The following is an 18401-nucleotide window of genomic DNA, read 5'->3' on the forward strand; positions in this document are numbered from 1 at the left end:
AATCTACTAACTTTCCCCGGACTTTCCTCTTAGTTCTGCTGGGAAAACTGGCTTGCATACCAAATGATAAAGCCAGACATTCCTTTACTCCTTCCTATATTTTTATCGACGCACTGAAGTTTTGGCGAGCACCTCGGAATCTTGGCACAGGGCCTCCTGCTGGAGTTTGCTGTACGGTCTCTTCCAACCGTGTCTCCGTTTCAGGGCTCCATCCTGCTCACTCATTGAAGCAGTCAATGGGAGGCTTCTTACTGCCTTTACAACAGCCTGTCTACACGCGCACACAACACAGAGAAGCACGGTCCTTGTCGCTAATGTGAAATTGAGGACATTTTCTAGTTTAAAAATGAACCAAGTGTGGTTCAACAAGCAAAAACAATGTCAGTTACTTTCACAGAGACAGATTCTGCATTATCTGTATTTCACAGTACAGCCACACACATCTCCGTAGAGATGCCTAATCCGTGGTGCTGCCCCTGACACCAGTGCAGCTCTGGGGCCAGCAGTGGCCACACGTGAGCATACAGAGCTGTGGCTTTGCTCCATTCCCACTGCGAAATATCGGATTCGCTCAGAAATACTGCCATCTTCATAGCAGCTTGTGAAGAGTTGTTTTTATTTGGCTCCCTGCTCTTTGTGCCTTCCAGATTCCTGGAGCAATCCTAAGGACTAGAAACATGCTGAAAAAACATTCAGGATCAGCAACTTTATGAAGATGCCCAAAGTCAGGAAAGTTGTACGAAAATTGCAAGAACTGGTAGCACTGTGTCCTCAGTGTCCAGCAACAAGCTGGGGACAGGCAGAGAGAAGGCAGAAACCAAGATTCAAGGAAACCTGTAATTTTCTCTTTCTAGTGAGGGTTCTCTCTTGTTTGTTACACATCCTCACCTCCACAAAGCGCGGCTGCAATCAGAGTTTCTGTCCAAAGGACACGGGGTGTCTCAGAGCACAAACCCAGTGACTGCAGCGGAGGCAGCGCAGAGCAGTGTCCCCGTGGCAGGAGCTGGGCCGTGCTGCCCCGTGCTGGTGGTGCCCCGGCTTCCCTGGGTTCCCTCGAGTGCTGCCTGCCAAACACCAGCCTGTACCTATATCACGCTTCCTTTAAAAGCTACCAAAAAAAATGGAAGGAGCGGGAGTAGAAATTATTACTAATTACCAGAACTGCAGGAGGTTAATTAGTTTCACCAAATAATTACTTGAATTGTAACAACTGTGCTGCAATCAAAATCCAAATCTGTATGCTTGTTTACCTGCCTGGGTATTCTTCATATCCCCAGACGCTGGGACTGATCTAATTTGAGGCACAGCTCAAAATCCTCTCCAAGCCCCAGCTCCTGGGAACGCAGACTGGGAACCTGGGAACGCTCCTGGCCACCTGCAGCCGCTGCAATGTAAATCCAGCCAGGGAGGAAAGGGAGCTGTGTTAAGCTAATAACAATGTTGGCATAAGAAAAGAGGAGAAAAAACTGGCCATGATTATATTTCGACTAGAAATAAGGATAGTTTCATGATTCATGCTGTGGTGATCCATTAAAGGATTACTGCCCCCAGCTGACACGCCACATGCTTAAGTCAACTGCTCTCCATTTCAGTTTACGCTAAGATGCTGGGCACCCTAGTGACACCCAAGTGCACTTAGGTGACCTTGGTGAGGTCAATAGCTGGGCTGCTGTAAATAGTCTCACTTTGTCACTTGGAGTTTCCAGAGCTCCTCTGGGCAGAATCCTTAGAAAATGCTCATTGCTACAACTGACAGATTCTGGCAAGAAAAAAAAAAAAAAAGAAACCCTAAATATTCTTAGGATAAAACTCAAAACATATATGAAAATAAATATGTGAACATAGTGCTTGTGCTAGCTGACTCCTTTGCTCGTAAGCAGATAAATTTATGAAGTCAAATGAAGTCAAATAAGTGGATTATTAGAGTATTACCAAACTTCCAAGTGGATGTCTTTTTCAAAATTCAATTCAACTTAACTTTTCCAAATTTCCAGACTAAAAATATTTCCAAACTAAAAATAACGCACTTTTTAAGTGCAGGATCTTATTTTAGAGAACAATTCCAAGAAGACTTAGAAGACGATTTTATTCATCTTTCTTAGCAGATCATTTCCACAAGCTGCTGTTTTGTTCGGCACAGTCTATATGATGCCAGAGCAAGCAGATTACAGACACGCAAAGATTTGCCACAATCATCAATTCACCTTTTCCTTCTTTCAGCGTCCTGCTTTATCCAACAAAGCTGCTAGTTGTCTCAAAGTATGTCCAGAGGACACAGGTATGTGGAAGAATGAGTTATAGAACTGACAATATAATCTGATCTGAGGCCATCCTGGATATTAGTAGGTAACTGACAGCACAGGAGCAAGATCACAGCTGTAGCTGTTCCGACTCATCCAAGACCACAGAAAAATCTGCTCTACTTAATTGCTATTGCACAGATTTTTTTTTAACTACTTAGTACTAATTCACAATATAGGTACACTTCAGATAATAAGACTTGAAAGAGTTCTCCACGGACAAAATATCCTGTAAGTTATTAGCCTCTTTGCCACGATATGGGAAGCCTTGGACATTACCAGGATCACTACATTTCCTGGCCAAACTGCATATAAAGAGAATTCAGCAGCAGGCATCTCATCTACTCTGCTGCTCTTTGCCCTATGCTTACTAGTGCCAAGGAAGACCAGCTAATTCTAAAGGACAGTCTTTATACAGAAACAGTGTGACAAATTTCTACAATACGTTCACCTTGGAAAAATAAAATAAAAGCAGTCATTAAAAAGCATTTCTTAGATCCTACTTTTTTATTGAAGAAGATTGAGAAGGTATGTTTGATCTGGAAAAGAAAGCAATTACTCAGGAATTTTATGTTCATTTTGGTCAAAACAGGGGAAGCACAGAGCTATGGTAAAAGCGATATTCAATAATATGATTTATCTACTTCAAACTTTAGTTTGAAGCTTTTTAGCTTAGTGTTGCTCTAAAATAAGAAGTTTCCCTTTAGAGGCAAACCTTCTAACGTGTCCTCGCAGTGGCTCATTCTCACTTCTGAAATGTGATTTGTCACCCCCTCAGTTGTGCTGACACTGCTGCTTGCAGAACGTGCTATAAAACAGGCCACTGGGTAATCTGGGTTAAAACAAAGACAATACAGCTTGTCTTTGGATGGATATTTTTAACCTGCAGTCCCACAAGCCGCTGTATCAGCAAACAGGAGAGAGCAGAAAATAGCAGGCTGCGGAGAGCAGAAGTAAGTGAGGAGTGAGGAAAGGGACTGGCACACTCCTCTGAAACCAGCTTCCTTGCTGAAAACCACATCTTGCAGTCAGATGCTCCTCTTCTCCCGGCTCACACTTGGTGGAATTCTCCTGATGAGCGTGAAAATGCCCCTGGAAACACAGGCAGCACCTTCTGTGTGCAGCCTTAAGCAAACAGAAGCTGCAGAGTCTGCACACAGGCGACATTGCACGGAGTGAAGGCAAAGGGCCACTTTCTATTTATTTTTTTAATAAAAAAGCCTAAATCTATACTTCCATATCAAGCCCAAGGATTTTTTTAAAATATTATCTTCAGAATAAGCTCTTTTCTCAAGTTGGAGGTATCAGCTGCAGCTCAAATTTCCCAAGCTGTCACTTATATTTAACAAAAGTCTAATTTCTTTAAAGCACATAAAAACCTCTCAACTTAGCTTTTATAGGTACATAGCTGATCAGGCAAATCTGAAAGACAGAGCCCCTTGTAAGAGACCATCTTTCTCACCCCTGAGCACCCCACAGGCTCTGCCAGAGTTCACTGTGAGCAAGAGAATGAGCTGCTGCTCACAGCAGCGGCACCTGCACAGGGGACCCTCGCTCTGCAGGCAGGGCTGACTTTGCTTAGCACCATCTCTCTTCCATTTTCTGTTTCCAGAGAGGCATCTACCACAGATGTGCAGGAATGGCCATACTCAGGATGCTCTCCAACAGCTAGCGTGCTCCCCCATCAGAGGCGCCTCAGAACTCGGCTCGGAGCAGCATTCGCCGAGATCCCGGGACAGGACGTGGTGAAAGATTCGTGACCTTGTGGTGGCACAGCCCGAGGGACCGACCCCTACTTCTCACACAGCTGGGCGGTTTGTGGCACGTTTGCATGCTAAGGTAAAGACAACTCCTCCGCTGTTGCCGTGCTCTGCTTGCTTCAGGATGGTGACGGAGCAGGTGACACCAGGCAAAGACGCTTCCTTCTGACCATGGATTTCAGAGAGGCTGAGATCTCTCTATACCGCAGCCCGTACAGGAAAGGGAACAAAACTTTAGGCAGAATCATCAGGATGTTGCAGATTGCCAGGGAGACCCACATTCCTGTCTTCAGCCCAATGACAGAGTTAATATACAAAAGAGATTCTACAAGAAAGGCCAGCAGTGGAGAGAAGTAAAAGAATAGCACAGTGTGGTGCATTAAGAATGTCACACTGGCTCTAGAGGAGATGCTCTCCCATATCCCGGATTTTCTTGTTTTAAAATACAGAATAGCATAGCAACAGAGCATTACAAACAGACAGAGAAAGACAACAGAGGCAGCAAGCCAGTAACAGAGTTTCGTAGCATTGGTCCCATTCAGTGTTAATACTAGGATCACTGGAACGGAGCACATTTCCAGGACGCAGGGCATATAGTTCTGAGTGCTCCATAGCAACAAGAATAAAATTGCAAGGAAAACTGCAGAGCAGATCCATAGTAATACAATGACTTTTTTCGTTCGTGAAGCAGGCAATATAGTAATGTAGCGCAAAGGAAATGAAATAGCTATGTATGTGTCCAAGACCATGGCAGCTGCTGTGAACAATCCTCCACAGTAAGCCAGTGCCAGCAGAAACAGCAGGAGGACACAAGTTTCCTTGGGGAGCGTTAGATTTGCTGCATTAAAAACAGCAGACAGGGTGTAGAAAAAAATGTATATCAGGTCACAGAGCAAAGCGTTTCCCAGCAGCATGTACCTTGTTTCCTGACGGATATTAAACCTGGAGAGAATCACAAACAAGATGGATGGAATGATGAGGACACCTGCCATGAAGCAAACAAGTGGAGGAATTAAAAACACCTTCGTGTTTGTATATGATGGGCTGAAAGTCCATTCCCGCAAGTAGTACAAGAAAGCTTCATCCAAAGGTGAGGAACTGTTGGACTCTTCCTCCCTGTCGAGGTATGGAGTTGTATTCAGTCTCTCTACAAAAGCAGAGACAGAGAAGTCCATTTCTTTAGCGTTTGGGGCTGTCTGCATGATTTGAAGAAATCAAGGTCTTCTATAGACTCTGAGTCCTTAGAAGGGCAGATGAAGTGGAGGATGTAATAAGCCTGTGGAGACCCAGTAACTTCTGTAGCCACTTCTACCAGCTCTTCGGAGGGACAGGAAATTGAAACCTGTCAGCAAATCCTGTGGTGCCAAAAAATGCATTGCATATAGCAGAGATTTTCTTTTCTTTCTGCAAAATCTGATCTTTAGAAAAGAGAATGAATCTATGTGTGCTTTAAAAAATCTAAATCCTACAGCTAGCTCTTTGATCAGGAGCTGAATGGGTTGATCATTATTAGTAATTGGAGTTTGTTCCCACTACATTATCACGCCAAAGAGACAGATGGAATATTGGCTTGATTCAACAGATGTGAGCTGATAAGTGAGCAATGTTCCAAGTGTACTGATGTAGAAGAGTCATAAATGTGGTTAGATAATATTTTGAATCATTTTTACTGAAGAACATGATTGATTTGAAGTGATCAATAACAATGGCTTCAATACTGTTGTTAAATTATTACAACGGCTCCAGTGAAATAAATGATCTTATTTACAGATGATAGACATTTTTGCTTCAGTGAATTAAATCAGTTATTTATAGATGTTAAACCTTCCCCTGCCTCAGTTATCACAGACTTGAAGTCAATCTAAATTGCCTGAACTGAGCAACACCCACTATAAAATGCTAGCATGTAGACTGAGTATTTCCAATGTCCATTTGGGACCCATCCTTGGTTTACTGGTTGACTCCGCACTGCTTGGCTCTTACTGTTCAGATCTCTGAGTATCAGGCCTGGCAGTGCAATCAGAAAGTGTGCAGCATCTAGACGGTGGAAAAGGAACTCTTCAGGTTCTTCCAGGAGTGGCCCATGTTCTTCTAGGAGTGGCCTGACTTGAATAAAAACTGAATTTATTCATAGGCCCAACAGTGACTAATAATGTATTGCCTGTATTGATGCTCTGTACATCATCCTGCATGATGCAAAGTGGGTGACAGATATGAGACTGTTGCGAAGAACACTGAAAGGAAGATATTTATGTGTCTGCATTGTACACTATACAAAAAGAACTCTAGTAGCTCCTCAGCAGTCATAAAAAAGCTTTTGTGCTTGACTATGAAGGATGAAGCTGTGCATTCAGCCAAGGAACTATGCTGGAAAAAAATAAGGATGGACTTGTTAAAATGCTTGATTGTCTTGCCTCTTACTTTGTGGTGAGAGCCAGAGAAACCTCTGCTTAGATGAGCCGAGCAACAGCACCTCAGAGCTCTCCCATTTTAACACCCACTTTTAGGAGACTAGGGAATCTGTCCCTATGTGCACTGCCTGAAGAGACATCAGGCTTATTCCTCTGTGCTGAGGGCAGGGACCAGGTTGCCCATGCTCTGCACACACAGTATCTCCTCCCTCCATAGAGCAGCACTGGGCTGTGATATTTGGGGTCATTAACATGTTTCATTCATTTGGTGCTCCACAGCATATTGAGGCTCAGGCTACTATGAGTTACTCCCCATGGCTGCTAGCATGCGCTTGGGAAGGAGACGAAGAATTCATTTTAAACCTGAGCATGGCCTACAGTGCTCTAATAGTAACTGGCCTGAATGCCAGAGGTGAGTAATGAGGGGTAGCATATTGACAGGAAGCATCACAGAAGCTAAAAAAATCAAAGCAGCTAAAAGATCAAGGCGGGATTTTACTTCTCTAGGCTGCCACATTCTTGGGAGAATCAAAGGAAGTTGGTTGGAAGGAGATAGGCCAAAGGGTCACTAGGCCTTAAGATTGCCAGGAGAACTCCTCCTCTTCCTCCTGTGAGGGAAGCTACCCAGGAGCAGCCACCAGGCTGCCTGGGACCCAAGTGGATGGAGAAAATAAATTCTGCTTCCTTTTGAGCCTCATGTTTTGCACTTCTGAGTAATGACTAAGGCAACCTGCCCTGCAGATGCTGCTCTCGTGCCAATGCACACTTTTGTGCTCTCAAGTGCCCGAGAGATGGCGGCAGGTCAAAGAAGAAGTAGGACTGTCATCTTTCTCTCAGGCAGAGGAATATCAAAAGAAGATTTAGTCTGATGAAGCTTTGGCGTAAAACTTCATTTAGGCCAGCTGGTTTATTAGACTTTCCAAACATTTACCACTTCCGTGTCTGCCTACGTGGTCCAAGCACTATTGACTTCCATGACTGAAGAGTGGATTTTTCTCAAAATGTGGGACCATCAAACAGTTCTAAGCTTTATAGTAGAGCAGAAAAAGAACACTGTTTTTTCAACAGTGCACATCTCTGTGTTAAGACTTCCACTTCTTACAGCAAGCTCACAGTAAAATGCCCCATGCCAACCAAAACCACACTACAGTGACGGGTAGACATGGCTTCCTTTGCTCTAAAGCTGACTGCATGAAAGAAACTATAAGGACTCCGGGAAAGCCTGGACTAAGTGAGAACTATCTTTCAGTGTATCCTTTGGATGTTAGTGAATGGGATGACAAGACAAGATGGCCCAAACCAGTAATTTAAAAGGATGTTACAGTGAAGAGGGTGTTCATTGTACCTGTGATTCTGAATAATTTATTAAATGGAAGGTGAAGCATCAATTTTAAATTGTACAAAAGAGGGGAAAAAAAACCACCCTCATATTGTAAGTGCATAATTAAAAGAAATAATAGAAAAAAAACCAACAAAGTTTGTTTGTTACACAGTATGCTACAATCTCAAATTAGGAATCAGCTTTCCACACGGAGGACCGTGAAACACAAGGTTTGTCTAAGACAAGGACTCAAACCAGGCTGCATTTATTATGCTCCTGTACTCAGAGATATATTGTATTGACAGATTGGGCAGCCGTTCCTACACATCCCTCATCCCTTTAGGATGGACAGAAGAGGAAGGGATGTGATCTGTTACAAAAGCAATGCCTAAGAATAAAAATGCCTGAAGTTCAGACAAGCCTTTTGGCAGTCTTGACAATTCTACAAGGACCTCCCACATGCACCAGTACAGCCAGACCTTCAACTACTGTTTCAAGTATGATTTTCCTTCTCCTCTCAAGCAATATGGATTCTACTACTATAAGAACAGTGGGAAGACAGGTCCCATGCCAAAGATCGGGCTCATTATTTTTCCAACACCACCAGCATGCATGAACATTCTGGCAGAGCAGAGCCGCTCAGTGCGGGTCTCTCCAGAGGAGACTCACCCTGCAGAAAGACATGCTGAGCTACGGACACGCTGTCTCAGGGCACGCCAAGAATTGGAGCTGGCAGCTTGTGAAAGTCAGCATCAGTCACCAAACCTGCTGCCCATCTTTCATGTCCCTAGCACACCAACAGCTGGCACCCACACTGTACACTAGGACAGTTTGACAGGCTGCACCATAAGGAACAAAGGGGTCGGAGGAAACCCAATGATGCTTTTAAGAGTGGTGTTTTAGTTGCTATGGTGCCTGTGTAGTTAAAATATAAGATGGATATTTTTGCTTGCTCAGTTCTGCATCCGGTGAAAAGTGTGTGAATAGCACTGGTGCAATTATGTATTTGGCTTCAGGATCATGCCCTTCATCTATCAATAAGTCACACAACACAGCTAATACCCTACTAAATAGACAGCTCAAGCACCCCAACTGCAGAATTTATGCTTATAGTGCAAAATGGATAGGAAGCAATGAAATTTCAAGGAACTGTGAATAGCCTAAAACTATAATTTCAAAGCTCTGTAAGTGTATGCTGCCTCCCAGTTCTTGGTATTTATAGGATGTCATATTATTACGCAGATTTTCTTGTTTCTGTATAATATCACAACTGTATTTTTCACCATCTGGCTAGGAATAAATGTCAACAAACAGAAGAGCTCATTGTCATATCAACTGCACACTTTAGGCTGACGGAAAAATAAATACAGATATAAAGTAAGATGAGCTGTTGTATATAAGTGCAAAAAGCATTGGTGAGATTGTCTAATGCAGCCAAATATTTCACGAAGGAGTTACTTTTCAACTAACGTCTACAAATAACATTCTCATGGTAGGGGTACCTCTTCATTTTGGGTAAAAGAGACGGGGATCCTGGGCCAAGAGTCCCAGTTACATCTGGGGCAGTAACAAACACCAATCCTCTACGCCATTAATAACTCCCCACTAGCTGAAGGATGGCAGAGTAAGGCCTAAGACCTGATCTTGTTGGGCTCTAACTGTGCTAAAAGCCTTAGGAGTGCAAGCAGGACTTCCTTTACAAAAATAGGAAATAACACATGATCTGAAGACAGGTTCAAACCCATCAGACGTGGACAAGTCCACTCAAGTCCTCATCTTTCCATCAGTCCTATGGCAGCTTAGTATCATTCTGCTGGATTTAAAATTTGAAAACATTTGGTGGCTTGACACAATAACATAGAGCCAGAACCGCTAGATCTGGAGAACAGGTAACTATTTAATTTACTTGAACTTAAAGAGTTGTTTCAGCACCCAGACCACCGGCCACAGAGCTGGCATCCCTGAAGACCACTCCTGAGGATATCAAACTGTGATAGCTGCCTTGCTGTTGCAGCTCACTGTTCAATATACTGTGGTGCCAACCTGAATGATTCTCCTGCAATTTCCTGTAAATCTGGTGCTAATGTTCTAGATATTGATTTCTTCTGTTCAGTGCTGTCTGGTAAATTTATGTTAGCTGGATGAACTTTTTACATATCTTGCTGATTCAGACCTACTGTATTAGTAACCTCTCTTCTGGCTCTTATTTTGCAGTCTGCATTGATTTTCCAATTGAGCCATACACTGTTAATTATTACTTTACTCATCCTGCCTCGCCCAAACCACCCTCCTGAAAGCTCAGCTATCTTGTCTGTTGAGTGTGCAAGAGCTAAAGAAGCATGTGTTCAGCTATACTGAGCAACCATAAATGAAACATCAGAGACTGAAGACATTATAGTCCGTTAAAACCACAAACAGGTGTTGCCAAATTGAACAGAAATGGTCAAGTGCGTAAGAGTATCATGTCTTATAGTGACTGCTATGGACCTTGAGCCTGCGTACACAGGGAGGCCTCCCATGTCAAGAAGATTCAGTCTAACTGATTTGTGTACAAAATGCAAACCAGTTGCCGTAACTTTGTCTAGGCAGCACCATACAGGAAAGGAAAGGCAACCAGAGTAATGCTCTTCAGCTCAAGGTATGGAGCTCGACTGCATTTTCACTTCACCTTGGCGAGGTTCCCTGGTTAACTCTCAGCACGAGGAGTCAGTGATGTGGCTGCCTGCTCCAGTGTCCCCCAGTGCAGAGACACCAGCCTCTGGCTTACTAAAAACTGGGCCCTGGGTTGGCCCCAGAACTGAAGATGCTAACGTTGATCTGCTTGGTAAAGAACCCCAGGAGGGCAGGGTAGGAATGCTGCCTCAGAGCCGGCCACAATTCCTTCAACACAAGTGACCTGGATGAGACAGCTGAGTCCAACAAACTTGGGTGCTATTTGGATCCAGTTTTCACTTGAATGGTGCTTCATGCGGATATTTACAGCCAAGTTTAGTGAAAATACTTTGATCCCAATAGCATTCATGTACTACTGTAGTTTTCAGCTTCCTTCCACAGATGCCCCTGTTTGTGCTTACCTAGGTCTAGAAGGCACCTCGCTTGCTACTGCAGTAAATAGTCCAGCGCCCACGAGCAGGACAAGATCCCTTGGCAGAGCAGAGAGAACCAGCTATGACTACTTGCTGCAGGTATCCATATTCTTACCTCTGCCTGGAGGAAATGAGGCTGCTGTTAATGAAAAACAAGTGATCACAACAGTTTTAACTGTATTGTTTTTCTGATCAAGTTCTCTCTTTTTCTTGTCCTTTAATTAATAGAAAGCTAATTAAAAGGCATCATTTTTCTAATTCTTTAAGATCCCTTAAAAGTTTTTCTTTTCAACCCTTTTCAAGGATCAGGACTCCCATTTTGAAAGGAAAGGCTTTGCAGCCCTAGCTTCATTATCAGGTGTCTATCTCCATCGCTCAACTACCTGTCTCCATGTGGCTGCAGATTTATCAAAAGCTTTTCAGTGCCTTGCTTGTTAAAACCACGATGGTGTACGCTTTGCTCTTTTAAATGTGCAAAGTTCAGAAGCCAGCATGGCAATGATTAGAACTCGGGGAGCAAAGAAATGGGTGTGAAAACTAAGCTCAGGTTACAATGATTTTAAAGGTCAAATGAAACCTGGAAAAAAAGAAGAAAAGAGGCATTAGATGTCCTGGTTGAAAGACATTTTGATGAAGCTCACAAACAAAAGAGAGGCTGGACTGAGACTGGCATGACTCAGCATTTGATCTCTGAACCTTTTTTGTTAGTTCCAAATATGATCAGGCCACGATGTTCACAAAGCCAAGATAAATTCTGTAACAAATTTGCCCTGAAGATGCAATGTTCAGCATTGAACTGGATGCCAGAAGAATAGAATCTTGGAATTTCACCAATATTTCAGTAAAGCAATAGTATTAATCATAAAAGGTTGGAAAAGTAACACAAACCAGAGAAAAAGAGCTGTTGCAGCAGCACTGGTGCTCGCTGCTCAGAACTCATCCATTTGGATTTCCTGAGCCCGGGAGGGCAAAGCAAGACAAGTTTCCCTCACCTGTCATGCAGCTGCATCTGTGCTGAAAGGTCCAGCAAGCTCCTTCCACTAACAGGCTTCCATGTGACAGGCTGTAGATGCCACCAGGGATTTATGGCAACGACTGCTAGTTTACGTGGTCCCTTACAGGCTTGCAAGACACCACCAGAAGCCATCCTAGACTGTGTCTTGGATTTAATGATCTCTACCTACCTACTTTTCATAATGCATCTGTGCAACGGCAGAAGTAGATTACTAAATAAGACCTATTTTTAAAACATCACCATTGGGTGGCGAAGGCTCTGCAGCAATTCTGCTGCTCTGAAATGCCTGCGCCCTCGGCTGGCACCCACCTCCTCGCACGCTGCTGAAGCAGGTGCCAGGCACAGGCGACATATGGCAGCAAGATTAGGCGCCAGCATGTGTGGAGCAAGAGACAGGGCCTCTCCCCAGGCAAGCCAGGATTTACAGCAGGGTCATGTGCACAGTGCCGTCCGCAAGCTCTGCGATAGCCCAGTTCACTGCCTGCTTCATTTTTACTTTGATTTTTCTTCTTCAAGCTCAAGTTTCACCTCATGAAAGGATATGCATGAGGAGCATGAGATGATACATCCTATTTTCCCTTCACTGTTGTGCTCAGCAGCACCTAGAGGCCTGGATGCATTTGCAGTACTTTAATGTAAATCATACCAAAAAGGAGTGGTTGAGCCAGAAATAAAAATTTCAGCTCCCTAGTCTTGGTTAACTGCCAATGCACCCTACTCCCTTGCTATTCTCTCTGTACTTTCATAACCCTTGCTACCTACCAGCACGGCAACCATATAACCAGGTCGCTTTAACGGAGCTGCCTTTTTCTGCCATTAAGCAGCAGTTTCTTGTTCCAAAGAAAACGTTTCAGTGCCAGCCCAGCACAAGGCACGTGGACTAAGAGGAACATGCAGACACACAAAACTGCTATAGGTCACAGAAGCTGGCAGAAGACACACACAGGAAGGAATTCATGATAATGAAATCATGAATTCATTCATAAAGAAAACAGCAATACAGATGTGAAGGGGCTCGATTTTAATGAGCTGTCAGTTGACCTGGATCAGATCTGCCCTGGACTGCACTGAAAGGCTTTTCTGGCTGCTGAATGCCGCCCTGTGACAGGACCTCTGTGCTGTCCTTCCCTTCTTCAATCTCTTTGCTTCCCACAATATTCTCTCACCTTGAAGTATTCCCCGAGCTGCTCTCAAAGCAGCCCTGTTACACGAGGCAGCCACAGCAGCAGGAGAGCAGCTGTGGGGTGCGGGTGCTGTCCCACAGGGCTCTCTCTCCTGGTGCTGGGACTGGCACAGGAGCTACCCGCTGCAGGGGCTACATTCGGTTTCACACCCACTGCCTCGTCTCTTTGCACACTTTGCTGCAAGCGCACACGGAGGAAGGCCCCGAGGTGACACCCCTGAGCTGTTGCTGGCAAACTCCCAGGTCCACCCTTCCTGCTCCCGAAACAGAAAGGCATCCTCGGGTAAGCAGCCCTGGGTGACGTTCCCCCCACTCAGGCATCCTCTTCAACCTGGGTTAAAGCTGCCTGCAGCACTTAACTGTCTCCGCCAGATGCACGGTGGGGTCCGTGGAGCCTCATGGGGTGTCTCCCATGGAACAAAGTCATTAAAATGCACTGTTTGTTGTAAATGAACTGGAGCAGGATCAGTTCCTCCTCCTCCTCTCCATTCTATTTGTAGCATGCTCTAAATTCACTCATTTCTTTCTAATTGTGCACACTCAGAATTAATTTCCAGCAAGAGGGCCAGCAAACTACTGTACAAACATGGTAACTAAGGTTGCTTATCAAGGCCATCCATGGCCTTCTACAGGCACTTCCCTTTTCCAAAACTCTAGTAATTGCAAATAAATTTTGCACACCCTGCGTGCCTGTCTTTTCTTTCACTGATCCACAGAGGAATGAGTGACTCCTCAGAAGTTGTCTCACTGGCCATCCACATGCCCACATCTCGGCTGCTATGATCCCAGCCTGGAGGTTCTCTGTGCCGACCCTTGGTCCTCTTAAGACCTCTGCGCCACACGAATGCTCAGTGAGGCTCAGATCTTCCTATTCCCTGGGACCCATGGGATGACTCCTCTGTCTGAACTAACTGCTGCCAGATGTTCTGTCAGGACCTATGTGCTCAGGTTTCTCATTATGCTACCCAAATAACATTTAGCAGCTTCTCAGCCACGAAGACGGACTCCAGTGCCCCATAGCCAGCGCAGCGAGACACAGCAATATTCGACTGCTGTCCCCCATAACCTGCTGTGTGTCCTTCCCAGTGAAGGCACCAAATCTGGTCTACTCACTAAAGTACCTTCTAGGATTTTCTCCTTTTTTTTCCCCATCTGAAATCTCAACTTAGTCCCTCAGTGTATTGCTCGGTGTTGATCCCCTCCACATCCCTCACTAGTGACAGCTTTTTAAAAGAAGTAAAATAAGTAAAAAAAAAATAAAAGTAAAATAAGTAAAAACTTATTTCCAATATGTGTCGTTAGCACCCAGTGCTGTTGTTTGCCTTTTTCCTCCCTTGTTACTTCAAGCTGCATCGAACCCATTTCATCTCGTGCAGCAGTGTAAGGGCCGGAGGGCACAGGTCATTTCATGCAAAGGGAAGAGGAGCTTTTGCTCCAGTAGGACACGGCAGGCCTGCTTGCCTCAGATGTCTTCACCAGCGGCAGTGATGGAGGGGACAGTGGCAGCCCTCAGCTCTGCCCTGGGCAATGTGCATCACCCCATCCTATCAGTGCAGTGTCTAACCTGTAAAGCTAGTCCCATGTGCTTCCTTATCCATTACCACTAAAATATACCCTAAAATATACCACTAAAAAACACCCAGCCTCAGCAATGGTTTGCACATTCGGACTAGGGCAGAAACCCTGCCCAGTTTCATGACTGGGAAAGGCTCAGTGAACGTGTTTGGACTACCTGAATCATAGGACAGAGCTTGGATCTCTTTACAGGCAAAGCTCAAAGTACAATTCCAAGCCTAGAAACTCTGTTTCCAGACTTAAAGGCTATATTCAATGTTTGATATCCTGGAAGGCCATCTAGTGGAAAGTATCTTCATTTGCAAACCGTCCAAACCATACACAGTATTTTGCAACATGAACAAAGATGTTTTTGCTTGCGAACATCTCAGAAATACATTTTATGAGTTTTTTTTTTCCATCTGGACAGCTCTCCTGCTGAGACACTACAGTATCTGCAAGAGCAATCACTAGAGCAAGAAATCAATCCCTTCTCACTGCAGCATCCTTTACAAAAATGAATATTTCTTAATATTAATTTCCTTTGACTAATGAGTTAGGAAGCTTTCCTCAAGAAAACTCGCCCACCTGCCCCCCAGAAAATAGTTGTATTTTCTGTTTTCATTAATACAAACTCTTTGCAAGAGCATTCTACAGTCAAGGGCTTCAAAAAAGTGGCACTCTAACGGCTCACTAAGTGACCCTATAAACCACAAGGCTGAAAAACACACAGCACACTGCGCTGGTGCAGAAAGACATTAGTAGATATGCAGCAATCCGCATCTCTTCTATTTGATGGAAAGCCTTGGAGAGCTGTGCTAGCTGATCCTCTGCATTTTTTACAGAAATGCCATGTGGTGTCAACATGATTTTCCAGTTAAGTGTGATGATAATCCCGAAGACACTGGAGTCACATCAGAGAGGTTCGGTGAGGTCCCTCCCGATACCTGCCTAAGCACACAGTGGGATGGGTTCTGCAGCAGTTGTAGGGTCACCTACGGATGCTACCACTTCCAGCCTTGAAAGACACCTGCAATTCCTAAAAGCATCCAAAAAAAAAAAAAAAAAAAAAAGAATACCCTCACACTCAGATTTCTGTCATTTGCCAATGGTTAGCTGCCCCCGAGCTAGGATCCCACAGCTCTGTACCAGCAGGGACCCCTGTGCTGTCCCATGTCATGCAGCATGAGGGACCCAAACTCCTTTTGCGGTACCAGGTAATCCCTTGTGGGTGCCAAATCCAGTGTTGTTAAGCCTATTCGTTCAGCTGTGAATTTGGTCTCCTTCTCCTCACTGAAAGCACTGATGACTGCCATAGTCTGACAGGTATAGGCACAGTCTATGCAGGTATAGGGCACATACAGAACAGGAACTAGCAGAGCCTGCAGCAAGAGCACCCTGGCGCTGACCCCGCAGCGTGCACAGAGAGGCACCAGCACCTCTTACACACAGACCTTCAGGCTGAAGCAACAAATGAGGAAATGAAGGTCCCTTGTCCTGCTGCCACTTACTTGACAGCACCCAGAGCTACGAGTCAGTGCAGACTCAAACTGGACAAACCTCCTCATGAGCCGAGGAAGAAGGTAACTCGCATTGTGGTGTCTTCTCTCCATTTTGGGCTACCTCTCCCTGTCATGGCAGCCAGAGGAGACAGCTCTCCGAAACGCTGCCATGCTCCAAACTGCTGCCCATGTAGATAAGCCTTTGCAGGGAGCAGCATCCGCCCCTTGAATGGCTTCATCCTCCTCTTCACTCAAGTTCTGTAAACTCTCCAGTCTCCTGCTGCTTTTCTGTGCAGTAAAAACTCACCTTGTAAAGAGCTTTGAAGCACCTTAAGGTGTCTGATTTTTAAAAACCTTTGGGCTCCCTTTAAGGTATTTCAAATTAGGTACCTAGAAACAGAGATGTTCAAAATTCACTAGTCCTTTTCGGAAGTGCAGGTTGCAATGGCATCTCTGTAAGGCCAGAAATTGCCAGTTCTGTATTTAAATTCCAAGAACGATTTTGGAATAGTTTTTCCTAAACCAACACAACCCATTTCACAGGACTGCTGTCCCCCTTCAGACCCCAGGAACAAGCACAACATCTGTCCTATCGCAGCACAGGGAAGAGAAATATGTAACAGTTTGATATGCTTGAGCACTGCCAAGCAGCTGGCTTAGATACCTTAACAGCCCCTCTGTCAAAAATCAAACAGCTGGGAAAGACAGTTTTGTTCCAGAGCTACAGTAACAGTCAAAGCAATGAAAGGGAAGAATGAAGGATAAACAGAACAGGACTCAGATCACCTCACTTTAAATGGACTGCTGTATTTTAAAACCTTCTGGTAATTAGCTTAGCTGCAACTCAAGCCGTGACCTTGGCATTGTCAATACTCATGGTATATTAATGAAGCAAGCCTTTGGAAGCTCACTTGCAGCTTTACTGCCTTCTTTATGCTAATTGCAAAAAATATATTAACAATCAGACATCACTATGATAACAATCCTACCTTTATGCAACACATCTAGCACTAACATCATGTAATGACTCCAAGGAAAACGGTCAGCAGTTTCCTCACTCGGCCCCGGTGGCAGACAAGGCAGCATAGGGCTACAGGCTTCCACTGCTTTCCACAAGCACTTAGTGCACTGCAGCTTGGGAAAACAAGAGGCACAAACCCCACAAAACACTGTATCTAGGTCTCCCAGTCAGCTGCATTCAAAGGCCAGGGTTTTAGTCTCTTCTAAGAGACCAAAGAGCTTGCCCACATACACTCAAATACAGCTGAGGCATATTAATTGCCACTTACAATATCAATCTAACACATAGGTTTGTTTCCAAATGTATTTTGACTGATAAAACCAATGTTAGTGATTTCAAGGGCTTCATTTTCATCCATCTTCCTCTTGCTTGCTTGTTTTCAAAGACAGCCTGGCAGACAAATGGGATCTTATGAAAAGCTGAGGGTCTATTTGTCACAGTTACCAGGCTGGATGCAGTGCTCCTTTGCTTAAAGTCTCACCAACTACACACTCAGCCAAGGGCTTTCTTCTCCTAAAGCAAAACTTGTGATTTGGTTGATGTGCCCCACACCATCCAGCAGGACTCCTTTGACAAGGGTGTGTATCTGTGCGATCCTTTGACGAGGGTGTGTATGTGTGCAACATATGAGTTTGCACAAAGTAAAAACATACAGTGAAAGCCAAAAGCAGCCTGCCCTGCTCACACCATTAACACCCACCCCTCTGTCTCTTTAAGTACATCTGAGTCTACTTGGTTTTTGCTGTCACCATCAGTAACCCTTATCTAATTACTCACTTCTCCCTTATCTCATTCTTTTTGGTTTTAGCCCGGTTTTGATCCAAGCTTTTACATTTGAAAGACTATCCTATTAAAGCCCTTGAAACAGTCTGTCCCCCACTGCAGGCCTCATCTCTGTTATTTGAAGCTGTGTATCTAAGGCTACCTCATCTGTATCTGTTCCTGCTTGACTTTTAGCAGGGCCTTCAGAACAATGAAATGTATGTACCCAGGCAGAGAGCTTTGCAAAATTAAGCAGAGAAACCAAGTCACATGAAAGAGTCATTAAAAAAATCCTATAACTTTCTCTCAAGTCATCACATTGGCATTTTGCACAATGGAAACAGATAAAATTTTGCTCATGGGTTGCACCAGGATCTGCTGTTTTCTAAACACAGAGGCTGTTGTGTTTTCTAAAGGTGGGGTGGATGCAATACCACACTGAAGTAGGTTTTCTCTAAAGAACAAATTGAAAGCTCTCTTCAACCT

The 18401-nt window shown here is 44.4% G+C and overlaps 1 protein-coding gene across 1 annotated transcript; it reads right to left on the minus strand.

Annotated features, from left to right (window-relative positions):
* Positions 1-4179: 4179 nt before the first annotated feature.
* GPR148 (G protein-coupled receptor 148) lies at positions 4180-5235 on the minus strand. The gene has a single exon (XM_026036347.1). The coding sequence runs from the start codon at positions 5233-5235 to the stop codon at positions 4180-4182; it is 1056 nt and encodes a 351-aa protein (XP_025892132.1).
* Positions 5236-18401: the final 13166 nt, after the last annotated feature.

Source organism: Nothoprocta perdicaria, unplaced genomic scaffold (genome assembly GCF_003342845.1).
Source record: "Nothoprocta perdicaria isolate Ctin4 unplaced genomic scaffold, notPer1 scaffold_177, whole genome shotgun sequence".
NCBI lineage: Eukaryota > Metazoa > Chordata > Aves > Tinamiformes > Tinamidae > Nothoprocta > Nothoprocta perdicaria.

Excerpts from the sequence above, each read along its gene's own strand:
- GPR148 (XM_026036347.1), bottom strand. The coding sequence starts at position 5,235 with ATGGACTTCTCTGTCTCTGCTTTTGTAGAGAGACTGAATACAACTCCA.